The sequence below is a fragment of the Gastrolobium bilobum genome, unplaced genomic scaffold (assembly GCF_033153095.1).
Source record: "Gastrolobium bilobum isolate Gb01-03AN ecotype WA unplaced genomic scaffold, APGP_CSIRO_Gbil_v1 utg16185, whole genome shotgun sequence".
NCBI lineage: Eukaryota > Viridiplantae > Streptophyta > Magnoliopsida > Fabales > Fabaceae > Gastrolobium > Gastrolobium bilobum.
Genome location: NW_026899733.1, coordinates 344,073 through 371,111, shown reverse-complemented (window position 1 = coordinate 371,111; position 27,039 = coordinate 344,073). Strand labels below are relative to the sequence as shown.

The following is a 27,039-nucleotide window of genomic DNA, read 5'->3' as shown; positions in this document are numbered from 1 at the left end:
GAATCTCTGATTAAGAGACACAAATTTCTTATCATTTGTGCCAATAGTATTTGGTTCAAATTTTAATTATAGAGTTATAAATTTATAAAATATGAAGTATATTTTTATGGATTAATATTATATATATATATATATATATTCATTTCTCATATTACATAACAAATGAATAATTTTTCAATGGGTTTTATAAGAGTGATGTTGTAGGAAAAATGATTCTGTAATGTTATAGAGATTCGTTTTGCATGCCGTAATTTTTTTTCTTTTTTCTTCAAAAAATGTGGGCCCCACAAAATGTTGTATGTGTAGAAAAGTTTGTTGTATCATGTTAAATAACAAATGTAAACCCCTTATGCTATTGGCACAATTTTTTATGGGTTCTATTATAATTTTTTTTCTCACCTTCTTTTCTTTTCTCTCACCTATCAAAAGTTGTGTATGTAGGACAACTATTCATTTGTCATGTTATGACAAATGAATTTCTCATATATATATATATATATATATATATATATATATATATATATAGGATTTTGGTTTTATCCTTTAACATAATATAACAAACTTTCCTACACTCACAACATTTTGTGGGGCTCACACTTTTTAAAACAAAAAAATAAATAAAAAATTAAGGCACGCAAAACGAATCTCTATAACATTACACAATCACTTTTCCTACAACATAACTCTTATAAAACCCATATATATATATATATATATATATATATATATATATATATATATATAGGGATAAATATGAATCATGTTGCATGTAAAAAATTAGTGTCATGCAACTACTAAAGACAAAGTAAAGTTATTGAATAGTGTGCCTTTTCAACTTTTTTTTATTATTATTTAACTTGTCTTTTCTTTGTAGGAAAAAAAATATAGTCAAGTTGCATGATGAATCTAAAGCCCATATATATATTATATACAGAAAATATTTCTGCAGTTAATACAGATAAGTTGTCTGCATTTACTTCTAAAACGACGTCGTTTTGAGATTAAAAGATTAGAAAATTATAATTATAAAGATTATAATAACCCTGAAATAAATTAAAATTACAAAAACATCATAATTTATGTCCCAAAACGATGTCGTACTGAGCTTACCGCAGATAATTTATCTGCAGTAAGTGCAGAAAAAACAAATCCATATATATATATATATATATATATATATATAAACACATTTTTCAAGGAAATTAATTTTTTAGTTTTACAACAGCGGATATAGCAAAGTTTTGAAAAAAAAATAAAGATTATTTAGAATTTAAAGTTAATTTATATCAGCGCAGCTTTAACCCCACATTATCTAATAATAATAATTAAATAATTGGATAATCAATAAATCGACAGAAAATTTTATTATTTATCAATAACTAGTGAAGTAAAGAGTATATTTTACAAAGTTAAGTGTATAATTGATAAATATCAAGGAAGTAATATATGTATAACATAAATTGTGCATCATTCTTAGGGATTTTTTTTAATATGCTCCTGGTGCATGATTTTTTTGAGTGCTTCTTTTTAAAAAAGGAATTTTTTTTTTCATTTATATTCCTATTTTCTTTTTAAATTTTATCTCGATAATTTTTCCTTTTATTTTTGGATAAAGCCTACTAAGTCCGAGACCACAAAAAATGAGCTTCATTTTTAGATGTTTCTAGTCTGGGAAAGAAAATATAAAGAAAGCTTATGTTAGCTTTTATTGTTTTATTATTTAAAAAATGTAGTGTGAAAATACCATGAGAAAAATGATATTTAAATATTATTATTATTATAAATAAATTAAAAAGATATAATTTGAAGATATGGAATAGTGTGAACACGAGACTGATTCCATATGCCGTTGTAGGGTTTGTGATTTTTTTTGAATTAATTATCGAGAGAATGACTTGCATGCTAAAATCGCAGTCAAATAAAGACTGAATTGAAAGGTGGCTTGACAAATGGAACGGTGAAGAGTTTGATTGATGCGAGAATTGGATGAATGCTGTCCAACCGATTCCTGATGTCACGGCCACGGATGTAACATTCTTATACAATCAAATTTATATACAAAAAGCAAGATTTGTTCTACAAATCCACTAAAATTAACTTACTGTATTAATTAAATATTGTATTAACACATTATTAATATAATTTTAGATTTTTTTTTTGGATTATATATGGGTATCTCCGCAGCCGATAGGTATGAGACTAATCTCTTGCCACGGGTCAGCGCACAAAGCGATAAAGAGCTAACCACATAATGTTTCCATTCACAAGAGTTGGGGTTCGAATCCCAACCACTTGCTTAAGAGATGAGATGCTGAACCATCACATTCACTCACGTGGTTGATTTTTTTTTTTTTTTTTTTAATTTACCAGTAAAATGTAATTTATACTATGTTAAAATAACATTGAACAAAATATTGAAACACATGATGATAATAAGAGGTTAAGGTTTCAGAAATAATATAGCTATAGTGAGTGACCCTTATGTATAGGTAATATTTACATAAGATTAATAATATTTAGGTAGGATATAACTTCTTTTATGAATAAGATCCTTTATGTAATGATTTGTTTTTGAACGAATGATGGTTTTGACCTGGAGTTCGTGGATCCATTATATTAATTTACAGTGATAGAATGAGAGAGGAGCTAATTGGAGCATATTCCCCCTTTAAATTTATAAAAACTTTGAGTGGATTTTTTTTTTGAATTTTTAGTTAAAAGTAGGATAAATTATTTCTTTAGTCACTAGAGATAAGTTATCTCTAATAACTTAAAACTACGTCGTTTTAACTTAACGAAAGATATTTTTGTAATTTTAGAAAAATTAAAGAAGAGTATTTTGATAAAATTTATATGATAAAAAAATAAATAAAATTTCAGAAATATCTTTCATTAATTCAAAATGTCCTAATTTTTAGGGTTACCAGAGATAGATATGAAAAAATGTAATGGAAAAAGTATTTATTCAGTAATTGGAGATAAATTTATCTCCAGTGAATTCAGAACGACGTCGTTTCGAGGTTACAAGATTAAAAAATTATACTGATAAAAACTAATATAACCCTGTAATATATTAGAATTACAAAAATATCTTGATTTTCTCTTCAAAATGATATCATTTTATATTCATCGAAAATAACTTATCTCCTGGAGAAATTCTTTACCCATGAATAATTATAACTTAAAAAAAAAATACAATTCCACCACCTTCAATCGCCATTACTAGTCGAGAACAAATACACTAATATACCACGTTAAGTATGTACAATTTTTTTTTAAAGAAAGCAAATCAAGATGCGATTCGGGTTTCTCATAAAGGTAGAACTTATTCATGGTCTCGAGCTCAAGTACTACGTAGGTAGTTGGTAGAGATTTAATAATACATGTACTAAAAATAATAAGAGCTTTATGAATATGTCCGCCCTGACTGGATTGATATCAATAAACTGGTTAAAAAATTAAAAAAATCAAATAAGATAGTGATGAGATTCATTTGAATTGTATAACAACAACATTAAGATAACAATAATAAATAAGAGAAGAGTGTTTGTAATTTTAAATGATACAGAGTTATATCATATGAAATCATGTCGTTTGAGTGTATTTTATTATTTTTTCTTATAAAATCAAGAAAAAAAATAAATAAAAAATATAAAATACACCAAAACGATTAATTTCATTAAAAATTGTATAATTTTGTGTCATCACTTCTTTCAATAAATAATAATAATTAATTTTGCCTTGATAATTGACTATTAAGATTAATATATATTTGTTTAATTTAGTTAATTAATTTTGGTTTGAAAAAAGTGAAGTATTTTGTGCAGGCAATGCTTTGTTGTTACGAAAACTAGGAGGAGCTTTCTTACATAAGAATCCAAGGGAGGGAGAGAGAGAGAGAGAGAAGGGAAAGAGGAGACACAGACAAAAAAGAAACGGAAAAGGAAGAAGCAAAAAAAGGTTGGATTCGATCTCTTGTTTCTCCATAAGAAAGAATTCATGTTGTTTCCTTCTGCACTTGCATTTCATCTTTAATAATTACTCTCCATTCTTACCATCTTCATTCTGCACTTGCTTACTCGTCAATTCTCCTTTTTTTTCTTAAGGATCTCAGGTGGGTTTTCGTTTTCTCTCTGGTTAGGTGCTTATTTTTTTTCCCTTTCGAATCTGCATACTTCGTTCATCTCATCAAAGATTCGTGTTGTGATTTTATTCAAATAAAGCTGCGTTTGTTGTTGTTATTATTATTATTATTATTATCTAGATCACGAATATGAGAATACCCCAATTCTCAATTTTTTGCTTTCCATCTGGATTTTACATGCGAGTTTATTTAATTTCATCTTGATGGCTAGTCATCCTTTTCCTCCAATATGTTAAGTATTATTTTCTTCATTGAGGTTCTCTAGTAATGTTTGTTTGAATTGTACTTGAAAATAATGGGGTATGATTTTGGTGAGAATAAAATGCATTTGATTCCCTTTTTCCATGGTGATTGGTTGCAGGTCTGTGCCTCCTCTTATATAATAGCTAGTTTCTGAGACCATAACAAAAAAGAAGAAGAAGAAGAAGAAGAAGAAGAAGAAGAAAGATCACATGGATTATGAAAGTAACAATTGGATTTGGGAGGGGGTATACAACAATCCACATGTGTTTGGTGGTCTAATGGTCACAGCAGCCTTGCTGGGCTTGTCAACCAGCTACTTTGGTGGGATTGGGGTTCCTTTTTTGCCACTGCCATGCTCCTGGTCTAATTTGGGGATTTTCCACAAGAAGAAATCTGGGAAGAGGCGCGTTCGAGTTTACATGGATGGCTGTTTTGATCTGATGCATTATGGCCATGCCAATGCACTCAGACAAGCAAAAGCTCTAGGAGATGAATTGATTGTGGGTCTTGTCAGTGATGAGGAGATTGTAGCCAATAAAGGGCCACCTGTTTTGTCCATGGAGGAGAGGTATAAATATTTGTTTTTTATTTTTTATTTTTCTCTAAAATATAAATCATAGCATACTTTAGATTCTTGTACCCTATCAGATGCTCCTTTTTGTTCTTTTGTCCTTTTGATTTTTCTCTTAGATGAAACCAACCACCATTCAGTTTACGGTAAGACTAGAAGTTACATGTCAGTGAAAGAAACTTGGATTTGCTTGAGCAACTTAAGTGATAGCAGAGCTTGTAAAAAATTTAATTTTTTACAAGAGGAATATGGTAGAAACTTATAGAAACATTTGATCAATTCCAGAAGGGTTTGGTGTTTGTCCTTTAAAAGAACATAGAATTGTGTCATTTTAAGTGAGAGAAAGAGATACACAATAGAAATCATGGGGCAGAAAGTGGGTGATTTTTTTTTATTTAAATTTCAAATAAAAAAACATTAGTTCTAACTAGAATGACCATCCTTTAAAAGGATAAACATTTTTCCCATTCCAGAAATGTGATATTGTATAGCCTTATTAATTCTAATGCCATGTATGCTTGCATCTTCACTTGCACTCGTGATTTGAAAAATGAATTATGGAAGCTAACTTTTTATTTGAAAATGTATTTATCTTCCAGGCTGGTTCTTGTCAGTGGATTGAAGTGGGTGGATGAGGTCATAACTGATGCTCCGTATGCAATTACTGAACAATTCTTGCATCGTCTCTTTCATGACTACAAAATTGACTATGTCATACATGGTGATGATCCTTGCCTGCTTCCAGATGGAACAGATGCTTATGCTGCAGCAAAGAAAGCTGGACGTTACAAGCAAATAAAACGTACTGAAGGAGTTTCCAGTACAGATATCGTAGGTACTAAGTTTCTATATTTATATCAGAAGAAAGCCAGGAGTTTTTGTCGATTGTAACTGCATCTCTCGGGTTGTTGATGGATTATTTTTTTATTTTTTATTTTTTTATTTATTTTGTGGGGGGTGGGGGTTTGCTGAGGGAGAAATTGCTTACAGAAAAAATCTTGTTTGTGTGTGATGTGTATGCAGTTAGGCTTCCTAAGATGAAGAATTTACCTGAAGTTCTCTAATGTGTGGGGCATGATAATTGATACCTACCTGATGCTCCCCAACTATTTTCAATAAATCATTGTTAAACTAATCATACATATTTCATCTAACTGTGCTTCAATACAGGAAGAATACTGTCTTCTTTAAGAGATCCAAAAAATTGTGAAGATAATAATGGTACTGATGTAAAATCTCAAGAAGAAAGCCAATCAAAGGGTTCCAGTGTATCCCAATTCCTACCAACTTCCCGACGTATTGTCCAGTTTTCAAATGGCAAGGTATTTTGGTTGTCTACTCTTTCAAAGAAATATTGTATTTTTGCTTCATAATTGTAGAAACCAATTTATGAGTTTTTCTAGGTGAATGCTTATTTTGATATATTTATGCTGTTTCTTTAAGAGCTATGCAAAACAATATCAATGTTTATATGGATTTACTTAATGCAATGGACGCTGATTTGAAATTTATGTGACGACCAGTGGTTTCAAGTTCAAAATGGGTAGAGGCAATTTGTTTTTTCGACTATAGTTTGTGGAACTTTTTCATTTGATTATGCGTTGTCACTTCCATTTTATTTTAGGGTCCTGCACCAAATGCTCGTATTGTATACATTGATGGGGCATTTGATCTCTTCCATGCAGGGCATGTTGAGGTACGCATAAGTTTCATATAGGGTGTAATTTATTATCCTTAGTTAAACGCTAAAGTTCATTATCCAACAGGAAGGGATCATTTGACCTAATTGTTATGGTATGATTGTGTTTTATTCATTATTCCCATGTTCTTTCAGATACTTAAGAGGGCTAGGGAGCTTGGAGATTTTCTTCTAGTTGGTATCCACTCAGACGAGACAGTGAGGTATACAGTTTTTTATCATGCTAATTTGCCTTTTCGGGGTATTATTCAGGTATTTATGTCAAAACCACAGATGAGAAAATAACAACTTTCCTGCAGTGAACATCGAGGAAATCACTATCCACTTATGCATCTACATGAGCGTAGCCTTAGCGTGCTAGCTTGCCGTTATGTTGATGAAGTCATTATTGGTGCACCTTGGGAAATTACAATGGACATGGTACGTCTCTGAGTTCTGGATTTTATTTAAGTAGCTATAGGTTTACCAATTTATTTGAAATTGTTCTTGTGTATTGACTCATATTGACTCATTCTTTCTCGAATACTCAAGTAAAGGATTCAACTCTTACTAATCATGGTAGTTTCATGAAACATCATCTCCATCTTTTTGCATGTTTTCTTCTTGAAATGATTAGAAATGTAACTTTTTGTATACATACATTGCATCTAGTTGAGAGGGAGAAAGAGAGAGAGAGAGAGAGATCATAAATTTGAATTCATTAGAAATTTTTATTATGACGAGGTTTATTTTTTGGAATCAAACAGATCACAACTTTCAATATTTCACTAGCTGTGCACGGGACTGTTGCTGAGAAGTCATTGCTGGTAAGTTCACCCATTGTTTTATATTTCGCCTGGGATACAATAACATTTTCCTTTTTTGGCGTATCAGTGAACAAGTTGTCTTGTGCAGAGTGAAACAGATCCTTACAAGGTCCCAAAGAGCATGGGAATATTTCGCTTGCTCGAAAGTCCAAAAGATATTACTACTACCTCAGTAGCACAAAGGATAATGGCGAATCATGGAGCTTACATGGTAATTACTATATTACATTTTTTCTTTTTCTTTTTTGCTTTCTGAATATTTTAACAACCTTCAAAGTTTGTATTTGTATATATATGGTTAATTGGTTATTCTAGTATGTATGGCTAACATCGAATTTGTCATAAGGTGCTGCTAATTTTATAATCCATCACAAGTTGCATAATTTACCTCTCAAAGAAAAGATTAATTAAACGTCTAATTCACATTCCTGAGATTGTACATCAATTAATTTTAGTCCGGGCCTACTGGCGGGCCTTGCGAATTTTTTAGCTCCTTAAACTTTGAAATGTGGTATGAACAAGCCCAAAGTCATGCTGAAACATTTCAAAGGGGGATTTTTTGTTGGCATCAAATTGTAGTGGGCTTTTCATTTGCAGGACGTTCTTCAAGAGTTTTTTTAATGCTTGTTGGTAAATTTTTTAACTAAATTTAGAAATGAAAGCTTAAATTAAATCATCACAGACTCCCTGAAGCTCAAAGTCTAATCAGTTCCCACTATTTAATAAACTAAAAAAGTTTACACTATTACGAAATGATGATAGCTCAGTTAGAGCATGAGAGTTGAACTCCGGATTAGTCAACAGGTAACCTATGGGATTACCTGAGGATATTCTGCAAAAAAAAGAAAAAGAAAAAGAAAAAGTTTACACTATCGGAGCTCTATTCTTTTTTGCTTTTCCTGTCTAAATTCTGATAGATGTTTCAGTTTTAGAGATGACGTAGTTATCTGCTTCATTTTCTTGTCTGATGCAGAAACGCAATGCTAAGAAGGCTCAGAGTGAGAAGAGATACTATGAAGAGAAAAAATACGTCTCTGGAGACTAGCATATATAGAATCATCATGCTGCTTAGTTTGGTATTGCTCTTCAAGCTTACCCCTGTCACCGAGATGCTGGATATAGCTGGAATCTATAGACACTTTGTGGAGGACGAGAAGTAGAGAGTATTGCATAGAAGAGTATTGTGGCCATATCTCAGGAATACCAATATACTATAATGTCCTGACATTTTACTATTCATCTGAAAGGCTCCCATGTGGTTAGCCCACCAGTTTTGTGGCATTTGGTTTTTGCTTTATTTAGTGTACTCCAATTAGAGATGCCTTACGCTGACAGTGTATTTTAAATATAGAAGTTATATGCATCATGAATGGCCCTGCCTTGATTTATTTCAAACTGGAAGAATCATTTGATTTGGAGTTTGGAAAAGCTATTCGATTGTTTCTTACCAAAGATGAGTAAATATGAAAAAATAAAATAGAAAATGAAAGGAGCTTATTTCTGTTTCAGGGTGCAAGTCTATTTTTAGACGAGTCTTTAAAGCCAGTTGATTTTACACATTAAGTGATTTTTATAATTTATACTCCATGTTTAGTTTCTTCAATGAGGAAAATCAAATAGAGCTTAATCTAAACACCAAAAATAAAAAATAAAAAATCAGAGCTTAATCTAAGTGCAATGCCTTATCTTTTCAAGCACTGCCTCCTTATCAAATATCATATCTTTGCACCAATGCGAAATTCGAATTGAATCAAAGTTGAAACTTGAAATCATTTCAAAAAGGGCTGGAAAAAAAAAACATACACATTAATCTCTTTGTCAAACTTGGATGGTCTTTTGAACAAGTACAACGATTCCCATCCCATCTTAAACGGTCCCCATTATAGACATGGACCAACTTTCCCATCCATAACTTGGTAACGCAGAACCAAAAATTTGGAGAAAGCCACTTCTCTCAGAAACCGCAATCTATGGTCTATTCTAGTATTCTAAATAGGAGAAAAGCTTGTCCAACAAAAACAACAACACAAGAAGAGAGTGTAAAACTACAAGATTTTCAACGGGTCCAAGTGATTGCAGTTGAGGTGTTTTGAGGAAGCTGAGATAACAAGCAGTGATGCTGGAAACCCTCTGGAACTGTAGCTGTTACTCCACCATAAGCAATGCCTTGATGATGTTGATGTTGTTGTTGTTGTAGACTTTGTGTTATTGGATGGTAGATGGATGAAGTTGAAGAACCACTAGCAGTATTTTCTTGTTCTATATCCATCATCATAGATGCCTCTGCTTCTCCTTCTCCTCCTCCTCTCATTTCATCAGCTTCCATCAACTCTGCATTGAAGTTTTCAGAATCATCATCATCAATAGAGGGGAATTGTGAAGAAGACGAGGGTACCCAAGGCACAAGAGCCAAACGATGATCGTTCTCGTTCTGGTCACAATCAGAATCACAATGTTTTGACCAAGGAAACTTATCTGCAATAAAATTAAAACAAAATAAAATTAAAAAAATTAAACAAAACAATCTATAATTAGGATTAATTAATAAAGTGATAGATACAATACAATAAAGAAAACAAGACACTTACTCTTAATTCCAGATATGAGATCAGAACTGAGAGTGAGAGAGAAAGAGGAAGGAGAGGTAAGAGGAGGCTTGAAAAGCACAAGAGCTCTCTCATTGTTAGGAGGTAACGGTAAAGGTTCCTCTTCTTCCACAATTGGCGGCAACGCAGCATCCTGATGGTAACAAACAAACACAAATTGCAAATTAATAATTAAGTAAATAAAAAAAAATAAACAAGATCGGTGAGGAATTGAAGAACGAAGGAATGGAGGTAGTGAAGTGAGTTAAGTACCAGACGGCGAATCTTAGTAGCAGGAGAAGAGAGAGAGAAATCGAAGAAATCGTCGCTGACGTTTCCTTTCCTCTTCAACAACTTGTGTCCCTCCATGAGAATGAAATTGCAGAGATCGATTAATAATTAGAATTAGAAATAGAAATAGAATTAGAGATGATGAAAAGTGCAAAGTTGCTTTTGCGTTGCGTTATGGTTTATAGAAGAAAGCTTAGGAGAATGGAATTGAATGGAAGCATGGTTCGGTATTTATGGAGTGGAGTCTAGAATTCTCTGGAACGCTTCCGAAATCTTCCATCTCTCACTCCACGTGTCACCGGTCACCACCGTCCCTAATGCCATCTTATCTTTAATCTTTCATTCCTCGCTTTTATTAATCTTTTTAAAGGTTTTATTAGCGCATGCCTTTAGCGCGCGCGCGCGTATATATATATATATATATATATATATATATATCAAAAAAAATATTTATTATTTTTATTAATTGTTTAAAAAATATTTATATTTCTGAATTTTCGAGATATTTGAAACTTGTGACTCCTTCTTTAGATTTTTATATTTTTTATTCCTTCACTTTGTATCTTAAAAGAGGTAGGATCCTTTGTTACCAGTGTCAAATTTGAAATTCGACATTCATTTAAAAGTCGTTAGATCAAAAAAGATCAACGGTGTCACATGCTTACAAACCAGAGTCGTTGATCTTTTTTGATCTAATAGCTCTCAAATGAAGTGTCAAACTTCAAATTTGACACTGGTGTCAAATGATCCTACATCATCCTAAAAATATGGTTAACAAATTTCTATTTTTGGGAAAAATTACCTTATTGCTATATGTGATAAATTTCTCTCCTACACACCATTCGATAACTGTGTCACTTTTTTCTTTTCTTTTCTTTTGATTTTTCAGGTGGTTGAACCCACAAGTTTATCTCTATGACATGAGATAACTTATCTCTTTTAACATGAGATTAATAAAACCTTCTATTTTTATACAATCATTTTTTAACGAAGTCGATTTTATATTTCAAGGCATGTACTTTCAATCTATGTGAATTTATTGAAATAGAAAAAAAATTATACTTTCAAGTATACATTATTATAATAAGAAGTTCATATTTGATTTTTTTTTTTTATCAAATTACTTTTTGAATACAATAAATTATAAAAAAAATCAAAAGAAGGATTATTTTTAGAAATTGATGGCATATACGTCAGAACATGTACCAAGAAGCAACTCGTAGTTTTTAGAGGTAAATATATGTTGAAATCTCTTAAGCATGACCTAACCCAGAAGATTAGACTCGTTAGGCTGCCTTTTGAATGGCCTATCTGCAAAAAAGGCTTTAGGATTTTATAAAAGTTTATTTGGCTTACTGAAATAACTCATTTATTATTTATTTTTTTTTTTTTTGGTAAACAAAAGGCAAAAGCCCGAACAAACAAAGAAAACTAAACAACAATTACAGCACGATCTCTCCCTACAGAAGAAAGATCAACTAAATACAAAAAATAAATACCAGTAGGAGGATTCTCACAAAAAACATTTGTGACCCCATCTTCAGCATCCAGTATATAATTTGCCATCCAATCAGTGCATGCATTACCCTCTCTATAAATATGGCTAATCTTAACACGCTAATCTTTTTGTAACCAAGTCCGTATTCGAGTAATTAGATGACCCTCACGGACTGCTCCTCCCTCCTTGGTGAGCACAGAGATAACACTCTTTGAATCACTTTCAATCTCTATTTGACGAAAACCTTCACTCCACGCTAGTTCCAAACCACGAAGGATCCCCCACATTTCAGCTTTGAAGGCTGTACAGGCACCAAGCTTGAAAGCAAACCCTTTTAACCACTTTCCAGCAGAATCCCTAATAATACCACCACAAGCAGCTGGGCCCGGATTACCTCTAGCAACCCCAGCAGTATTAATTTTTACAAATCCAGGTTCCGGGAACTGCCAGGTAATATTAACAACTGCAGACCTCCTACCCAACTGATGATTATTAGGTGACAAAAAAACTTGATCAACCTCTCGAACCAGATTGGTAATAATAGTTTCCCTTATATTAAAGTCTAAGATATTAGCCCCACGACGAACCTCATTCCTCCGGTTCCAAATTTTCCACACTGACAGAAAAAAATTGAATTCCAATTACCAGCTAAATAAGTCACATTACCTGCTATATTGATCTCAATCCAATGCTGCTATATTAAAACTCATTTATTATTTAGTTATAGATTTAAAAGAATCATATTAGTAAAGGTTATATTTATTATCAGATTAAAAAATGCTTAGGCCTTTTAATTTATTTAGAAGATTTCATGTAATGTAATTTTCTGAATATATTCTAAGCTTAAATTATTATAATTATTATTTTTGCTTATGATAAGTAAAAGGTGAAATATTTTGCAAAACAAACTTTTACCTATTTGAGAAAAATCTATTTAACTTTATCCTATCTCCACTTCTAACAAGAATCCTACTCTCAATTGTTTTTTTATTTTGTTTCATTGTTCGTGACATTTCCTCCAAGTGAATTTTGAAAATATATCAGTGAGAGTTAAAAATTTTAATAAATGGATCCACCGTCAATAAATTATGTCTCGATTCTTTTTTTCTTTTTTGAAGAGAATTTTGTCTCGATTCTTGACCAAAGGTAATTGCACACTCATTCTCACTAAATTAAGTCCACAGTCCACACCTACCACCTTCTGTCCAAAGACAGGCATGTAATTATCAAAGCGTTTAAAACTTCAATTTTAAAATAATTTTCTGATTAGGGAGCATTTAAACTTATTATTAAAAGGGTTTAATGAAATAACTTATCTGGCCAAAATAATATCATTTTGAGGTTGAGAATTTTTTTTTTTAAATTATAATTTATTCTAGGATTAGATTAATTTTTATTTATTATTTTCTTTCAACTTTAAAACGACATCGTTTCAGTCTCATTAGAAATAATTTTATATCCGGAGAAACATCAAACCCGCATTAAAAACTTCTAATTTCTTGTTTCCAAAAAAAAAACTTCTAATTATTTATAAGAAAATTAATGAATATTTTAAAGTTTTTGATGCATGAAATTATGTTCGAACTTAATTTACTTTACTTTTTTTAATAAATGCTCAGCAAATTCCCGATCACTTTCCATCTTTCCTTCTTTGCATTCATCAGGTTTTTTTTTTTTTAATATTATCCATAGATTTATGAATTATTTCACTAGTATGATATTTCGAGTCCACTAGTCCGATTTGAGCTAGATAAAATAATTAAGCTAGAACAATTTCTTACCAATTTGATCCACATACTTAATGGTGCATTGATCACCTTCAACCAACCCTAATTCTTTCACCTACCTTAACATTGAAGCCACCACGCCATTTTCAGCGAAAGGCGGAGAAAATATTTGAAATCTTTCAACATGTTGTTTACATGTCCGGCAGTTGGTAGCTTTACCAGAAGATGCACAGATTCAAACCTGGGCAGGGCCAAATCTTCCCTCAAGTGCTCCTTTCCTTGCCTCGCTCGCTCACACACACACACACTCACAAGAAAGGTATTACAAAACAGAGAGCAGAATCACATCTAAATTGATACAAATACTACAACTTGTCCACTTTTCCATCATCACATCATTCATCCATCACTATTACTGCTTCTTTTTCTTCTCCTTAATGTTTCCTTTCCTATGTAAAGGGAAGGGAAATTTTTCCAATGAGTTCTCTATGGTTTGTTTACTGATCCAACGATTCACCCATGTTGCCACCATACTAGGGGACAGGATTATACATATTGCTGACAACAAGGTATTGTGTCTACAAGTCAGCAGGATTCTCCAAGCTACGCACTTTCATCTGGAGCACGCAAGAGGATGATGGAAGAGTAACTAAGCATGGGATACATATTGGCGTCAAGAAACTGAGCATACTGCTGTATTGCAATATCTCTTCCAGGAAGATCAAGAGTGAGAAAATCATATGGCGCAGATTTGCTGGTGTCCACGAGGGGTTCCCATCTGTATCCAGGACGCTCTGGCAAGGTGATTGTGAAAGGTAAATGACTCGTATTGAAAGCAATGTAAATTTCTCCCTTCACTGAGTCAACCTGGGTTCATGTTCAAGCCAAATAAAGGGAAAAAAATTAGTCATTTATGGAGTATCCAAACACAGGATGTAAGAGGACAGGTGTAAGTTTGAAGCTTAGCAACTTCAGTACAGCATAAGGACTTAAGTATAGGATTGACATTCTTTTTAAGATAAAAGTCCTCAAAAGTTCTACTGATGCTAATCTGAACATGACAGTTTTGCATGGAAAGGGTAATAGTTTATGTCCAGGAGCAGCTCAACACAGTTAAACATTTGACCCTTCAAAAACCGGCTGAAAATGAAATGCATTTTTTTTTTTTTAACTGGAGATGTAGCAAACATAGGAGATCTAACTTTTCTCGAATTCTGCCAATCTTATAATAATGTCAAGGGGACTTCTAACTATATATTCCTTGTCCTAACTACTGCAGCACCAAAATGGCAATTCCTCAACCTAGCTAGGCATGCATTATCTCAAGAAAGGCATTCTGCTGTTGCCAGATGCAGAGCTGCTTTGTCCAACATATAAGCTCAATGTTTGGTTCCTGGAAACATGTCCTGATTCCACATTTTAGGTGCGATAATAAGAGATAGATCCTAAGACGTGTGATTGTCATATGGCATCGAATATGGGCAACAGAAGTATAGTACCATGGTAAAAGCTACAAAACGGCTAGTTTCAGACCAATCTGGCATTCCAGGAAAATGACCATGCCACTGCAGCCTCTCTGATGTAGGGAAGTCATCTAAGCCCAGTGATTCACATTCCCTGCAGGATTAAAATGTTAGAATACGAGAAAATGCAAGAGTCTGACAAGAAAGCAAAAGGTACTTACCGACGGAACTTAGTCATAAGGCAGCAAAATCTGAAGAATTCTGATGAGGATTCTTCCTTTTTGTCCCATTGAAAGTAATTAAGCTGCGACAAAAAGGTTGAAGATAAGTAAATAGAATGAACAATATCGTGGGATGTGCATTGAAAGATTCCAGTAGATAAGAGGGTCACATAGTTATCGTGACAATAGGTATTGTTGTTTCCCCCTTTTGTGTGTCCGTATTCATCACCCATATATATCATCGGAACTCCCTGATAATATAAACTAAAAGTCAGTAAACAGAACTCGTGCTGTCAACAACATTTACAAATAATTCATAATAATTTTATGCATTCAACAACAACACCAACACAGCAATGACAGCATAACATTAAACTAAAAGTAATTTCAGATTTTTGTTGCTCCTCTGTCTCCCTCATCAAAGTCACAAGAAACTGTTTCAAACTCCTGGGCATTACAGTTAAAAATCCAACTAACCACCACAGTACATAATTAATAAAAGTAGCCAACAATACTCCGCTGTACCCTTAATGAGCCTTTGCATAAAATTTCACACCACTTTTTTCTCCAAGCATTTTCAGCTTATTGGTGACATTCCTTGTTCAATTCTGTTTCCCCTCCCCAAGGTTTGGTTTGCCTTCATGTCAATTTATACTTCTACTTCATTACCTTCATATTGAATTAAAATAATATGTGAAGATCAGAAGAAAATACATACTCAGCCCTCGAAGTTTATCACTCATGCTGAGAGGTTTTGAGAACATTCATCTTTTCTGATTTCAGAAGTCAGAAAACGCATAACCACCATGATAAATATTATACTACTTCATTTTAACACTGTTCATTCCCGAAAAATTAATACATGGGGGAAAATAATTTCTGTTAGAGATTAGAACCCATTCATGTGCCTTCATTTAATAGCTTAAACTTTTAGGAAAGTTCATCCTTGACATGATATCCAAGTCTCCTTGACTAAGTAGTTAGGAGTTTGGTCCTTGTTGCCTACATTCTTCTAATGAAAAGGTTCAATTTCAACACAAATATAGTGAGCTTGTGTATCGTCCAAGCACAAAAGGCTCTTGCACAGTGTCAGAGGTACAAAACCATGTATGTGTTCACTTAAAAGCTTAAGTTTTAAGAAGAATTGACCTTTCACAATATCTATGAATTAACAATTTAACATATAAATGAAATTTTGAATATAAAGAAAATCAACTAAAGAAACTTGATGTGATAAATGAATTTGGTAAGGGAAGATTGCTATGGCATAATGTCATACTTTGTACATTAGATCATATGAATAGTCAATGAAAAAAACTCAGAAATTTTCAACAGGCCTATATTCTGGTTGTGTTATGCCAGAGATTTCAAGGACTTTAATCACTCATCATAACAACAATTAAAAGCATGCACTGAAAGTCTTACTTGTAAATCCATGGCATGTCCATGTTGAAAACTGTGGCAGTTTTCGACGAAAGTAATTCCCATAAAATAAAACTACAACTAGAAATGTACAAAACATTTTTGGTGCAAAACTTGTTATTAGCTAATATGTAACATAAAGAAGTCCTTATGATCCAAACACATTCGGAAAAGAACTATAACTGTGCAGTTAATCGGGCCTTACCTGGGAAACCGTGAGAGAGAGAATGAAATTTCGCATTTGTCGTAGCCTCAATTTCTTCACTGAGGCACTGGCAAACTCCCCCTCCTATATTAATTTGAGAAATGGAATTAACATTTAATACAAAGGTCATATTAACTCATTTAAATTTAATGTACATAGATTCAGATTCTAATGCTTCGAGAACACTATTTAAAGGATTCAGAAAGTGCTATGTGGCACCATGAAGAGTAATTAATTAAGCCCAGATGCTTTAGCACACACATACACACAAACTGACACACAAATAGGAGAAAATAGAACGAAAACTCAACCCCAGTGAGGGTTCACCAGAATATTATAAATTAGGACCATAGTAGTTAATTGCGCCGCAATAGCGCCACGAGTCACGCCAGATGGGCGTTGCGGTGCCTTGCCGCAAGAAACCGCGACGCGCCGCACCGGAAAACGATAGCGGCCATTGCAATCGCATTTGCGGCCATATTGCTATCATAAGGCAAAATGTCAATTTTCTTCTAATTTAAATGTGCAACAGAAAATTTTTAAGGATTTTTTAGTCTATTTGCATCTCTCTCTCTCACTTCTGCTATCTTTGCCTTCGAAAAATGTTTCTTTTTGTCATTATTTCTGTCATATATCTATTCCGTTATTTCCGCAACTGCAACCCGCTATAGCGTTTTTCGGGATTGGACGCAACATGCTGCAATCCGCATTTGATAACTTTGATTAGGACAAGACTAGCAGAATACGAGGTGCATATATATTAGCTAATGCCTGGAGTACAATCGAAAATTACACTTTTCTTGGAAGCAGACATCTCTTCATAATAGCAAATTCACTCACCCTGAATCATACAAAAAATATGATGATGGATCAAAAGTCAGAATTCTTTGTCTTAACACAGCTTAAAGGCCTAATTCACATGATAAATCCAAGTGAGGGAGAAAGAGGAAAGAAGAAATATGAAAAAATTTGGAGGAGGATTCTTACTAAGACATAATGAAGCGAACAAACTAAACAAGTTTGTATTACTGAGTATGAACTTGCTGGCTAACTTACAACAAAAATATTCTCTTGGCATCATAAAGTCTTTTTATTCATTTCTTGTGAACAATTTGGACTTACATATTATCATCTACACGAATCTATTATATCTGATTAATAACCACAGACATATTGGGGTTTAGATAATGCCATGAACATGGTAATATTTATGATATTGAAGTTGGAGAAATAATCTTGCGATGACCTACCACCTTGCAGCAGAAAGAAAAGTAGAAGGAATAATTACTTTAAATACAACTCTGAAGCAGGTTTCTAAACATTTACCTGTCCACAGTTCCAGCTATTATTATGATTTTCTCCATCATTATTGTCTTCTCCATTTGCCAAGTTATGCTTGTTGTTATAGGTCACCAAATCAGCTAGAGTGAAGCCATCATGAGCACATATAAAGTTAATACTATTCCATGGTTTTCTTCCTCCTCCCTGTACCAAAGATATAGAGTAATGTCCACCACATAAAAGCACAAAGTAGAAGAAAAGAAAATAGCAACAGAAGACCTTAAGCTTTAAAATTTGGGCAATGCTTTTCTCATGTAACATGAGATAGCATTGTCTTATGTAGAGACATAATTAGTTGGGTCTTACAACTAAAAAAAAAAAAGAAAAAAAAAATGTTGGCTCGGATTTCGAAGAGTGTGTAACATGAGATAAGTTTTCTCATGTAACATGAGAAAAATATTTCCCTTAAAATTTAGTTGAATAAATACTAATTCCCTGAGAATAAAATAAATTGAGGAAGTTTGAAGACAGCCAAATAGGATGTTTAATGTATAATTTTGAAATGAACAACAGGAAAAATGATTACGATTACGACAATGATAATGATAGCAATTAGCAACTATAAGAATATATGTGGGATTTTATATCCAAAAGGAACTACAATTGTATTTTCACAAGAGACTACAGATAAACCTGATATAAATTAGGACTCCCACAAAGGCATTCAGCAAATGCTCCAGCAAAGCCATCTGTACCCTTGATAAACTGGCGCACTTTGTCTCTGTACTGCAAAATGTAATAATTGCACATTAAATTGTTCATAAACATCGTCACAAATGCATGTTATAATATAGAATTTGTAGATCATGTATTAATAGAAAATTGGTGAGTAATGCAACAGCTAATCATTTGGTTAAATTTTTAACATTTTAGCTTGCAAAAAGAGAATCAAGAAGATCTGGTTAAGTTTGTATATATGATAGGACCACTCCTACAATTTTCCTAGTAATTAAGCATACTGTAAACTGGTCTAGGAAAGGAGAAAATTCAGTCTAGTTTAGTCATACAAATTAACTACTTTTATGCCGAGTCCATAGTCCAACAATTTTCTTCAAGATTGAACATTCGAAGAAAAATATGACATTGCCATGTAGTTTACAGTAATCCATTCATTAAATAGCAGATCCCATCATAAATTACAATTCTAGAAAGCAACAGTGAAGAAAAAATTAAGACAAATATAAATTATGTGCAAAGTATATCTGCATTCTGGTGTACACAAGTTCATCTAATTAAAAACAATGTTACTTTTGATAAAAATGAAACCTGCAGCAATTATTCTTACAATTTGACTTAATCAGGTACAAGATTAGTCAGGACATATATGATATGACCATTTAAAACTTATGCAATTATCATATTTCAATGTTGTGTTATTAAGTTCTCTTTTCTAAAACACACTTGTGAGTTCCATGTCAAGCTGTGATGCCACATCCTCTTATTTCCCAGTCACAGCATAATTAATGGGTATGAATGCAACAGTTATATATCTGCACTGACCTTCCCATTCCATTCTGACCAAATACCCCAGTGAGGGAAAGTGCCAACTTGGTAGAGGCCTCCAGCATCCCAGGCTTCAGCTATAAGCTATAAAGAAGAAATTAAGAAACTTTGCAAATGAGCTCATTGCATTAGGCACTCGATCTAGGTGAGATAAGAGAGTAAACCACAAAACCTAGAAAGAAATACTACCTTAAAAAGCCACCTTTACTTGTGACTATTCAAGTTCTAAAGGTGAGATAAGGTTATAGCTACTAACAGTAAGTGGCTATTGTAAAATAACAGCTCTATCACCTAAATAACTTATATGAACTAGTATAGCCCATTTTTTTAAATTATTTAATCAGCCACACACATCATTTTAGATCAACGGAATCTTTTACTCGTGGCTATCCAAGTTCCAAATGAGAGGTAAGGTAATAGCCAAGAACAGTAAGTGCCTATTGCAAATAACAGCTCTATCACCTAAATAATTTCCATGACCCAGTTTAGCCCATATTTTTAAATTATTTAAATAGCTATATAGATCTGTTTAGATCAATGGAATCTTTAAGCAACTATTGAAATTAAATTGTTTTTAAAAAAATTCTTACCAAGTGTTTGGGGGTACTTTATGAAATTCTTTCAGAAATGTAATGATTCTGCTTTTTCCCATATTTCTTTTCTCTCAAGTCATCCTTATTCCTTGTATTGTCCACTGCCCCTTAATAATGGCAACTCTTTTCATTGTTTCACTGAAAACATTTTATATTATTCGCACAAAATGACCAGTTAGCTCATACACACCAATCTTTCATTCCATTAATTTCTTTCAACAGAAATGTCAGTATTCATCACTCTTTCTTGATAAGGGAATACTCAAAACAATCTAGCCACTCTAACCTTGCAAGTTGCAAGCGAAGATCAAACCACAAAATCTAGCCTCAATTATATATCAGCAGAAAACTTAAGCCATATGCTTTACACTAAACTCCTTTATCTGCCAGACAAACCATTGTAGACAGATTTATATGTACAATCTAGCTAACCACAGAAGATTACACCGAAGTTTGCACTATCATATTGTTGATATCTGCTTATTTCATGAAAATTATAATAAACGAGATTCCTTCATTCCAAAAGTTATTTCAATATACTTTTAAAACGATTAGAAAGTGTGGAACTATCTGTTTAAGGATACTACCATCTATGTTCTCAAACTGGAAACAAATCAAGCTTCTAAGATTTAAAACAATAATGTAAGTTTAAAAACCTTCACTCCCCGAAGTACTGGATCGTTACTGATCAAGTCAATCAATGGGGGGCTGCCTAGAGAGGTCCCAGTAGTCAGCAATTCACCTTCTATTGGAGCACCAAAGACATTAACTCTATCCCAGAGACTGATGACAAATAAGGAAAGGATAATAAGAACAGTATGCATATGTCTCCAGCAAATTTTCAGTAACAGTACACTACATGGTATATAACCTGCTAGCCCTGGTCATAATTGAAGCAAGATCGAAGCGAAAACCATCCACATGCATTTCTATTACCCAATATCTGTTCCATGAGAAAAGAGAGTAAGACATTCTATTCAATATGGTAGCAACTTTTAATTGCCTAGTAAGTACTAACTGAAACAAATCAGGCCAGAGTGCAATAAACTGCAAGAATATACATTATAATTATAAAGGAATTGTAAGGCATAGCATTGTTAAGGTAAATTATGTTAGAAGTGATATGCTAGTTGCGTGACAGGAGGCTCGGAACTTATCTAAAAATCTGGGAGCTAGATGTTATATATTCTCTGATGGCTTAAAGTAACTGTCTCACATGCACCACTACATCTGAAATTTATGATATAAACATGCATGTATGTCTGCGGTTTGGCTATGTATACAAGCATGTCAATGCCCATATAGACACAAACATCAACAATCTTCTAATAAATGGGTAGAAAAAATTTTAATTAAGAATTGAGAGGGATAATATCGAAAAATAAGTTTGAAATAATGTTTTAAGAAATACATGAGAAATAAATTCATAAAACCATATCACTGATAAATGTTAAGCATACCTTAAGCAGTCCACTATAAATTGTCGTACAACTGGATGGTTGCAATTGAATGTGTTTCCACATCCTGAGTAGTTATAGAACTCCCCCTAAAGAACATGAAAGTTGGTCTCGTTGACATTATCCATGATTCAACTCAAGAGTAACAAAACGTACAAGTTTAAATAAATTTGAATAGTCATAGAGCCATAAAAACCCAATCTGCACAACTACTACAAACCTTAAGAATTTAAGATGCAGATTAAATAGATGTTTTATTTATGTCAGTGGGCAAACACTTCTGGTTCACTGGATGATGATACCTAATACTGATCCTGAGTTGTTGTCATGCTGGAAAGCTGAAATTACTAACTTGACAGAGAAAGAAAATATTGGATTTAGGCAGCATTCTCTGATAACTTTCTTTTTTAATTGAAGTTTGGAATTTGGTATCTTGTAGGGTCCTATTACTCCTGTATGCTTAATGTGTTGACCCCACTTTTCCGATCTGGAAGCAGAATGTCTAATCAATAAATGAGAAAAAAACTCCCACGTCAGGATATCACACTCCTAAAGCATAACTTCTGCTCTCACTCAAATAAATGAGAGTAAACAAACAAGAAACTATAATGAAGAAATACAAAACTTCATTCTTTAAATGATTTCTTATCTATTAAATATAAGTAATTTTTGATAAATGATACATATCGTAAAAAAATTTGGAAAATTACAAAACAGAAAGTTTTGGTGAATATTTCCAGTTTAGGAACAGTTAATCAAGTGAATAGGTGGTTACAGACTAATCACTATTAATTAGTTTAGTAGTTAATTATTCTTAAACTGGAAATACTTTTATCAAGAATTCCTTTATTATAATTTTACAAACCTTTTTCTTTAAGATTTGAGTTCCTTCAAGGCTTCAAAATTTCCAACCAACTACCTTAAACCGAGAGCAAAAATATTGAGGTATACCTTGGGTGCTACCATGTAATAGATACTGTTGTCAACACCTCTGAAAGAAATAATGGGACCATTCTCATTTCCTTCAGCTGTATGATTGAAAACAACATCCATGATAACCTGCTCCAGTAATATAGAATTAAAAAGATAAATTAATTTTCTTAAAAAAAATTAAGAGAAGAAACAAAAGACAATTGACAAAATGAAATCATATGTTATCCTGGTCACCTCTATTCCTCTTTTGTGCGCTTCCTTGATCAGGAACTTAATTTCATTAATCCCATCACGGCCACAATTTTGCAAACCGGCAGATGAGTATCTGATCATTGGCGAAAAGTAATTGACAGTTGAATACCCCCAAAAATTGACCCTAAAAGAAAAAGATACAGCAATATCATATGCTGGAAAATAAAATTAAAGAGAAGTCAAAATAAGAACTGTATAGAGCCACAGATGTAGAATACCATCGAATGAGATCATGAGTTGATTAAATTAAGCTATAAGATTGGAAGTAAGATTATGACATAGTACTTTGCAGGATGCAAGGCATGAAGGGTGAAAAAACTATCTCAAAGATTCTAATAAAGGGCATACTATGACTAGCAGCAGACTTGAAGATTCCAATGTAACCAGAAGTCCATAATAAAAATGATAATGATTTTATCAGCAAATGATCCTCTTACTTATAGTCCCCTTGTACAGCATTGTAACTGAAGTATTCCAGCTCGTTGAACTCATGACATGGCATTAATTCTAAACAATTTACTCCAAGTTCCTGCAAAATGGATAATGCCAAATGAAGTTTAATTATGGATTAACTAAATGTTTATGCATTCATATCTGCTTTATGCAGTAATATAATACAGTGGTAAAACAAATAATGCAATCCCATGTTATGAAAAATAAATATTCTAGATCCAACAGAATTGAAGAATTGTGTGGATGATAAAAAATTCTACGACCTTAAATTTATGGTATGGGATAATTTTTAATCTAACAATAACATAAGGCACAAAGGCTAGGAGACCAAATCATTCAAACATCTTGATGACAGTATGACTCAGCCCAAAGTCTCCTCCTGACTCCATAACCAAATTCATTTACTATCACACACTGTGATGTCTCTCTGGAAAAAATGATATGCCTTTTCCTCTGGCTTAAATGAAAACAGACGGATCTTTCCTTTTACTATTGAGGATCTCAATACAGTTAGATTCAGAAGTGTACAATCCATTTGATGTTTTAATGTTAATGCTGTGAAAGAGATGCTAGAATTTTTTAGATTCATATTTTACCCTATACCTTCTACAGCATCAAATTATCAATACGGTCGTTACGGCTTCACTTTGACATTTGGTTCAAGGTTTTTTGTCATGGGTATCCTTCATACAGATAAAATGACGGATTGGTGGGCACCATTATTTGATTTAATATTACTTCTTTTTAGAGGGCACATTATATTATATTCTTCTATGTAAAATAATTATCCCCTTTCAATGAATTTCTTTTTCAATCCACACAGTAAAATATATAGAAATCAACAATTTTTTTCACCAAAGAAGTTAACAAAGTATTGGACTGTTTTCACATAATAGCAATTGGTAGAAATGTCCCAATGAACTCTTTAAATTATTTTAGAAAATGATCATAAACTTCACCTTTAAGTGGTCAAGCTTCTCCACTACACCAAGATATGTACCAGGGAACTTGGTCTTGCTTGACTCATGCTTTGTGAACCCTCGCACATGTATTTCATATATAACAAGATCCTTCTGCGGATACTTCAGAGGCAAGTCTCCTTCCCAGTCAAACTAAACAAGTTTCATAGCAAGAATAAAAGTGAAATATAATTTTTTTCAAAAGTTTGAGTAAACAACCATAAAATAAATAAAGTACCTCATCATCATCGGAAGGTACCATTCCAGCCATCTGAGGCCAGCAGTTACCATCAGGTCCTAAAGCCCCAAACTCTCCTCTGCTAATAACTGCCTAGACAAATGAGTAGTATATTATTAGGGTCCACTGCAATTTAATAATTCACTAGTGTTCAGATTTATATATAAATAATAAAGGGAGAAGAAAGGTGCAGAGCCACTAACTTTTGCATAAGGGTCCAGCAGTATACGAGAAGAATCATAATAGTGTCCCTCTTCAGGAGAAAACTTGCCATCAAATTTGTATCCATACAGCATATCTCTAAAATCTCCTTTTAGGAATACATGCCATACACCTCCAGTCTTATTAATTAATGGATCAAGAGGAATATACTCTGTCACTTGATTCTGCAACAAATAAACTGAAATTATTAAGACCCACAAAATAAGTGGATAATCTGTAAAATTGAGTTAGCAGTGCAAAAAAATAAAAAAAAAATAAAAAAAATGAGAAGAGAATAATGAAGAAGTCACTCACATCGTGAAAATCAGAGAGAGTAATCAAACAGAGAGTGGCGGAGTGTGCATTGAGAGAATAAATGGCGAAATTAACCCCACCGTCTCGAGCGGTGGCACCAAAGGGAGTGGGATAGCCCCTGAAAACTTGGAAGCGACCACCCAATTGGGGCTTCTCAACCACCGCAGTCTCAGTCTCATTCCCAATAGCGAAAGTCTTGGTTTTTGAATGAACAATGGAGCTGCTCTTGTGCTGCTTTGAGACCCTTTTGCTCAGAGAAACTCCACATTGAGAATCAGAGTGAGAGTGAGAGTGAGTGAGGAGAATGAGACTCCGAGGAGAGAGAAAGTGAGAGCATGAAGCAGAAGCATATGGAGTGAGGGAGAAGCATCCCATTGGCATTGTCGGTGTTGATCATTCATCAAACAGTAGGAGGGCAAGGATTTGAAAGCTGTGTGGACTATACTCACTTGTAAGAGATATTCATCATCGTCATTGTCATTTCATGAATCAAACACATTCTCCCAATACTTCCCACTTTTTCAGCTCAGACAAACAACTTGTTCGTTCGTTTGCATCCGTTAATTTTTTTATTGTTATTATTGGACATGCAGTCTTACAGGCTTTGTTTGTTTGGATGTTATAGAAAATGGCATTTCGATGAAATCAAATTGACTAAGATGGATTTACTATGAATATTTTATGGGTCACTTTTTTCTCATAAAAATCTTTTGTAGTATAATCTATTATAACTATTTAATTTGACAAGTATATAATTATAATATTAAAATTAATTTTTTTTCTTTTTACATCAGTTAACAATTTATAAAGAGAGAAAAAAAGAATTTTAATATTATAATTATATATTTTTAAAATATATAATTATAATAGTTGACATAATTTTTATTTTATTTTTAGTACCATAAAAGTATGATGTCTCATTTTTTGTTAACAGTATATATAAGGTCATTTTGTTTGTGGTCTATTTTATTATCATTATGGTGGTTGCACTTGGATTGGACGTTCAAATTAGGATTTGACGGGTTATCCTCATCTATGATCTAATCCTTTTGGTCATTGCAAACTCTGGGCTAGCGAAGCCCACAAATAGCCATATATCCAAGTCGACCTAGTTTCTAAGGCAAGTAGGAAACCCAAGCCTTAAATAGCCCCTTTTTGTAATCCTCCTTGAGAGGAGAAAAGAAAAGGCCCAGTCAGAGATATCAAACGATGCTTGGTTCAGTAGATGGTTTTGCCTTCGTGGCCTTAGAAATATGGTTCTGTTGATCCGGGAGCAAAACTAAAAAATGAGAATATATCGTAAAACATGAGAAAGGTTATGCACAACAAGAGGAGGACCCGAAACCCCTATCACATAATCCTTCTCTTTTGTCCATTTTGTCTACAACGTCTAACCTACACTTATGTGCAGCTTCGTTATGCCTCTTAGCTAGAAACGAATTGAATAGCAACAACCTAGCGTAACGCATAATCTACCAGACGTGACCAAATTTGACAAAATTAAATATTGATAAAAAAAAAAAAAAAAACATACGAGGGACTAACACGGTGTGCATGGGTTGAACCGAACCGAATTTTTTGAAAACTCAAACCGAATATTTTGAAAAATCGAACCGAATTGGTTTAAAAGATTCAGTTCAAAAATAATTCGGTTCGGTTTGGTTTGGTTTAAAACTGATTCGATTCGGTTGAAAACGGTTTGGTTCGGTTCGATTCGATTCGAAATCGGTTCGAGTCGATCATATTTTGAAAAAAAAAAATTAACAAAAATTAAAAAATAAAGTAATGAAAATCAGTTTGGTTCGGTTGTTAAACGGGTTCTAAAAATCGGATTGGTTCATGAACGAATTCTAAAAACTGGTTCGGTTCATAAACTGATTATTTAAAAACTGATTCAATTCATGAACTAATTTTTAAAA

At 33.0% G+C, this 27,039-nt stretch overlaps 3 protein-coding genes across 4 annotated transcripts; 1 reads left to right on the top strand and 2 right to left on the bottom strand.

Moving 5' to 3' along the window:
• The first annotated feature begins 3,856 nt into the window (after nucleotides 1-3,856).
• LOC133293074 (ethanolamine-phosphate cytidylyltransferase-like) lies at nucleotides 3,857-8,873 on the top strand. 2 transcript variants are annotated; one of them, XM_061491593.1, is made up of 10 exons: nucleotides 3,857-3,960; nucleotides 4,506-4,955; nucleotides 5,558-5,793; nucleotides 6,129-6,280; nucleotides 6,583-6,654; nucleotides 6,793-6,860; nucleotides 6,957-7,077; nucleotides 7,404-7,463; nucleotides 7,552-7,674; nucleotides 8,437-8,873. In XM_061491593.1, exons 2-10 carry the CDS (start codon nucleotides 4,597-4,599, stop codon nucleotides 8,506-8,508), a joined length of 1,263 nt encoding a protein of 420 aa, XP_061347577.1. In that variant the 5' UTR covers nucleotides 3,857-3,960; nucleotides 4,506-4,596; the 3' UTR covers nucleotides 8,509-8,873. The 2 variants fall into 2 exon arrangements, with proteins under 2 accessions (XP_061347577.1, XP_061347578.1); XM_061491594.1 differs by lacking the exon at nucleotides 3,857-3,960 and having other exon boundaries at nucleotides 4,905-4,955; nucleotides 5,558-5,611; nucleotides 5,704-5,793.
• A 232-nt stretch (nucleotides 8,874-9,105) lies between these two features.
• On the bottom strand, nucleotides 9,106-10,539 carry LOC133293075 (uncharacterized). Its single transcript, XM_061491596.1, has 3 exons — nucleotides 10,322-10,539; nucleotides 10,052-10,202; nucleotides 9,106-9,938 (listed from the first exon to the last, which is right to left on the bottom strand). Exons 1-3 carry the CDS (start codon nucleotides 10,415-10,417, stop codon nucleotides 9,520-9,522), a joined length of 666 nt encoding a protein of 221 aa, XP_061347580.1. The 5' UTR covers nucleotides 10,418-10,539; the 3' UTR covers nucleotides 9,106-9,519.
• Nucleotides 10,540-13,870: 3,331 nt separating this feature from the next.
• LOC133293085 (isoamylase 1, chloroplastic) lies at nucleotides 13,871-25,557 on the bottom strand. Its single transcript, XM_061491613.1, has 18 exons — nucleotides 25,121-25,557; nucleotides 24,808-24,990; nucleotides 24,605-24,697; nucleotides 24,367-24,519; nucleotides 23,392-23,483; nucleotides 22,937-23,078; nucleotides 22,721-22,828; nucleotides 21,773-21,858; nucleotides 21,184-21,255; nucleotides 20,969-21,095; nucleotides 19,717-19,803; nucleotides 18,850-18,942; nucleotides 18,202-18,360; nucleotides 16,876-16,959; nucleotides 15,419-15,499; nucleotides 15,249-15,331; nucleotides 15,064-15,181; nucleotides 13,871-14,431 (listed from the first exon to the last, which is right to left on the bottom strand). Exons 1-18 carry the CDS (start codon nucleotides 25,499-25,501, stop codon nucleotides 14,168-14,170), a joined length of 2,406 nt encoding a protein of 801 aa, XP_061347597.1. The 5' UTR covers nucleotides 25,502-25,557; the 3' UTR covers nucleotides 13,871-14,167.
• Nucleotides 25,558-27,039: the final 1,482 nt, after the last annotated feature.